Source organism: Daldinia childiae, assembly GCF_008694065.1.
Source record: "Daldinia childiae strain JS-1345 chromosome Unknown Scaffold3, whole genome shotgun sequence".
NCBI lineage: Eukaryota > Fungi > Ascomycota > Sordariomycetes > Xylariales > Hypoxylaceae > Daldinia > Daldinia childiae.
In genome coordinates this window covers 511,653-516,466 of record NW_022984644.1, presented here as the reverse complement: position 1 = coordinate 516,466, position 4,814 = coordinate 511,653, and the positions used below count along the sequence as shown (strand labels likewise).

The following is a 4,814-nucleotide window of genomic DNA, read 5'->3' as shown; positions in this document are numbered from 1 at the left end:
CTACCATAGTCGTCGTTGATAATATACTCGCTCCTGGCCTTCTGATAACCGTCGTATCTCTTCTTTAATCTTCTGCCTCCTCTCAGCTCTGCTGATTGGCTTCTCCTCGGACTTCTTCTTCTCCTTCGGTGTAGGTTCCTCCACGGCGTTCGGAGTTCCCACAAATGCCCCAGCAATATCGTCTTTCTCCGACGCAGCCGGCTCTTCCCACTCTGGCTTCTCTAACTCCTCCTCTGGCACAGTAGGCCGCACAATAACGATATCCTCCTCTTCTATACCATTTTTCTTACGACGGTGCCGCAGTCGTGAATCATTTATCGTATCCTCGAGCTGGCTAGGCGAGTTGTGGTGTTCTGGAAAGTAGACTTTGGGACTTGGTCGGGGTATCCGGTTGGGTTTGATAGCTGCTCGTAGGTCGCGCAGTGTTCGCTGCTGAATCACATAGCCGCTAACAAACAATGCTGCCGTGCATAAGACAACTAGAAAGAAAAAAATGCAGATCATTGTCAGTTTGACCGTTGCATCTGTTTTAGGCTGTTTGCCCATTTTGGAGGGGCTTATCCATACCAATTCCTGACGAAATTATAACCGAGACTTGCGACGATGTCAAAAGCATTCTTGTTTGAAATTGTAAAAGATCAATATATAAGGTATATATATAATATAGAAATTCAGAAGTACAGATATAGGTAAAGATAGCAGCTTATGAAGCGATATACAATAGGTTGAACGATTCCAAAATGTTGGCTAAGAACCACCTTTTGAGAACCGATTTCCTGTTTTGTCTCGAATCTCGTGTTTCCCGGGCAACGCACATCAACACTCTCGGCCGGGGTGCCGGCTTGGCGATCTGATCCGATCCCGATCGCAGATCATACGGGTAACACCCTTACGACGAACTTTTTAAACACGTCGGGTACGTTGATAATTAGGTATTATTTATCATGTAGGAGCTTGATAAATTATATTTTATATATTTTATTCTTAGTACGCCCCAAATACTATTATGCCAGCCCCTTTTTTCATATAAGAGTTTGATAGTCACTCAACCGTAAGCATGTGTCTATACAGTCAGTCTCCTAAGAAAAAAAAGTCTCTTCTAAATAGGATACATCGATTCAAGTCAAGTCCTTACACGTCTTATTTCCCTTTGTATTGATCTTTGTACAGGGGGTTGCACTTAATACGGTCTGTCAAACTTCGTCAAGACATTGGATTCGCCGAACTCATACTCTTCGCGTACTCCGTTGGACAACAGTTCAGCCATGGCTGGCCTAGCGTATAGCATAGTGTCAAGTACAACTTTGCATATGCCGACTATCCGGCTTCCGGTATCATTCCATTATTAGACAGCTATCATTGGTAGGTACGCGGGGGAAAGATGTGTTAATTGATACTATCTAATCGGAACTAGCAAGTCGCATTGTAGTCTCCTGAAGCTGAAATCCCTCGTAGCATAACCGGAGCTGACTTCCATATTTTCTCTCCTACCTGAGGGAATAGATCACTTTCTCCATGCGGATCGGCAGCATGTAATCTTCAGTCCTAGTACTCCCTACCCGGCCGTTTACTAGCAATGAGCTAATAAGTTGAAATCCGTCCGACACAATGCTCTCGAGGCTACCTAGCATTATCCAAACGGGATTAAGCTCGAACATAACTTCACCCTTCTCGAAACCTGATCATAAGTACTGGAAGAACTTGTCTGCCAACTACCGCGCTCCCGGGCTTGCTGATGTTTTGAATCCTATATAATGCCATTCATTAGCAAGGCGGCTCAACGTAAGGCAAGAATGGGGGAATGGAAACAGTTATCAAAGAATTCTACATCAGCACCGAGATACTCCCATTAGCCACCGTAGAGTAGCTCAGCACGCATATTGCTCAAGCCTAAACCTCTAGTCTCTTCTAGGCGGAATATAGCAACTCTATAGCTCTTAAACGAATCCAGCAACACGAGTTCCAACCTTGAATCTTTTATTCACTATTCTTTAGGATCTCTCCGACTTCAACCATTATTCCTGCCAAATCTGAGTCTAGAACACACCTCTCTTGCGCTGCCGTGATTCGTTGGACGAATATGTAGTCGATTGGGTTGAGCGCTACTACGTCCACGCGAACCAAGGACGAGCGTGGAGATATCTTCGACTTAGACAAATCCATCTCGAGGAGGCAAGTTTAGCCGTCATTTGTCGGATTTTCTCAGATTACGCACATTTAGGGTCGTTCTTTACCATGCGCCTCACTACTGTTCTCAAGGACGAAATTATAACGTCATTCTCATGAGAAGCCTTGCGCAAGAAATATGAAGACTCTTGTGCTCCATCTTCATCATACCAGATACCGAAAGTATTAAAAGATCTGAACGGTGATGATCTGGTGAGTTTACGCTTTGAAGGTCTTGAACGTCCTTAGCGTTTTAGGGGGGTTACGCTTTATGGTATCGTGACTTATACAAGACTAGCAGGGACCTCATACGGCATTACAAAGCTATTATATGCTGATCAATGGACCGTCGTTAGGGAATCACATCCACAGGCAAACAGATAGCTTCAAACATAAACGTCTAACTGTTGGACATTAGTAACAATCTTATAAAGGTGGAACCAACATCTTGTCCAATTAAGGACTCTCCCAGCGCTCTGATTGGTTCGGAAACATAAGAGTTCACGAGTCCCTTGCATCGTCAACCTAGAAGGATAAGTTAAATGGAATCTATGGAGCTAGACTCCATGTTTGTCAATGCTCGGCAACTCCGAAGCTGGCGATCAGTTGGAAGAATTGAGATCTTGTTTGAGTAGCCAAGTTCCAACGCCCCCGTGTAGATTACAATTTACGACATTGCCAACACACTGGATATAACCCCCTTTTAAATCTGCTTAAACCCTAGTCAAACGGGGATATTGCCAGAATTATAATACATTTGAGATACATTTTAGTTTCCCTCTCTCTTGAGCCCCCTGTCATACAGCATCATACTTGACATCTATCTGTGTATCCTTCACGATTATTAGTTTGCGGCTCGAGGAGTCGTCAGAGTCGCTATTGTTATCCCGACACTCTGGGTGTGGCTGGGGTTCTGCTTGGCAAGTCGTTACCAGTGAATCACCTCGACCTGACCGCCTTATGCTTCCGAGCCGTACGGGGCGGGCTGCGGGATCAGGGGCTGCGGGAAGTGCTTGCCTGTCGTTGAAAACGTCGAAAGTAGAACCTCTTTTAGCTTGAAGCTCGTAGGTAGGATTATTGTCGCCTGCATTAGCCCCGAAGCCGTATCTTATGAGAAGCGGTCGTATCGGCGGGAGAGAGCCCGCGATAATGCCAACGCCGCACTCAATAATGGACCAAACCATTATGAGACACCCCTTATCTGCACAGTTGTTAGTTGTTAAAGTATAGGTATGGGGCGCGTAAAGAAATTAGATGTAGCATACAGAGACCATCGGCAGGATCTGCGTTAACGTGTACATATGTGCGTACGTATGGTAATCGAACACAGGTGCATATACTGGTCCTGTAGTATAAACTATGAGTTAGTCTGATTCTATGGTAAGGTAAAGACAGCTCTTGGGGGATAGGATGACATACAAAGCACCGAGAGATAGAACAAATATAAGTGATGCCTTGACTCTTGGCTTCATATTCAAGTTCCACAGAATAAGCGCAGGAAAAATCGCACATAGCCAGTCAGTTATGATGGTGATCGTTGCCATGGCGAGAGACATATTGCGGACTATTTCAATCCCGCTACAGTCTGCAGGTCCTCCCTCCCAGCTGACGTCAATAGGCTTGCATTGGCCTAACACAGTCCCAAAACCTATGGCAGACCCAATGACACCAACAATTATAGTAATCCATAGAGGGATAACGTAGCGCTTGTCTGAAGTGATCCGTAGGAGAGCGACGCAAATACTGGTTTTGATAAATGGAAGAGACACCATATAGGATGCCTCATAGATGAATATCCCTAGAAGGTAGAATACTGGTCAGTATTTTAGTTGTGAGATTATGTTGTAATATAGCTGAAAGTATTAGGGACGTACACCTCAGCCCGTTTTTCTTTATTTCGCCCGTTGGGTCTACCTTAGCAAAGACATCGTCTTTCGCGCCCCAGCCTGACAAGCAGCCCATAATGGCTACAACGCAGGAGAAAATATAGATAATCTGTAGTAAAAATTACACCATTCATCAGTATTGATATCCCCAGGATTATCCTTAGACACCACCCGGAAACTTACAAGGCTTATCGCCGTCAAATAGTCGTCGCAACCGATAGCCCCTTTCCTAACTCTGGCCCAGATTCTCAGAGAGACGGTGATGCAAGAGACGGTAAGTAGGACTATAGTACCGGCCAGCGCTCCAGAACCGAGTCCTTCTGATATGTAGATCAAAGAAGGGTTTGCCATGATGTCTTTAATTCTAAACCTAAGGCGTTGAAGCTGGCGAAACCTACAACCCTAAGAGGCGGGTTGGAGATTCTCTATATAGGAATATTTCAATGCCCCAATCCTGAACAAGTACTATGAACAGACCTAGTACTACGCATATTTTTAGTTGATACAATTACTCTTCTCTTGGAACACACAAACTACGAATAGGTAGCCATGATAACCTTGCTTACATTTGGTTGAGATTTTTTTTGGTTGCCGAAAAAGATCACACTTGGGCAATCTTATCGGCCTATAAGAAGCGAGAACGACGGTATTCAGAACCTGTTCTGCGGAAACAAGAGTAGTTCGGCGCATAAGCATAAGTTTTTTTATTGTCAAAAATAAACGTTGAGGAAGATACGATGACTTCAGAGGTCCTCAAGTTTA

The 4,814-nt window shown here is 44.5% G+C and overlaps 1 protein-coding gene across 1 annotated transcript; it reads right to left on the bottom strand.

Moving 5' to 3' along the window:
* On the bottom strand, positions 1-616 carry GL218_02887 (uncharacterized protein; the record flags this gene model as incomplete). The annotated part of the gene is made up of 2 exons (XM_033579427.1): positions 1-479; positions 568-616. The coding sequence occupies 2 exons, from the start codon at positions 614-616 to the stop codon at positions 1-3; spliced, it is 528 nt and encodes a 175-aa protein (XP_033437401.1).
* Positions 617-4,814: the final 4,198 nt, after the last annotated feature.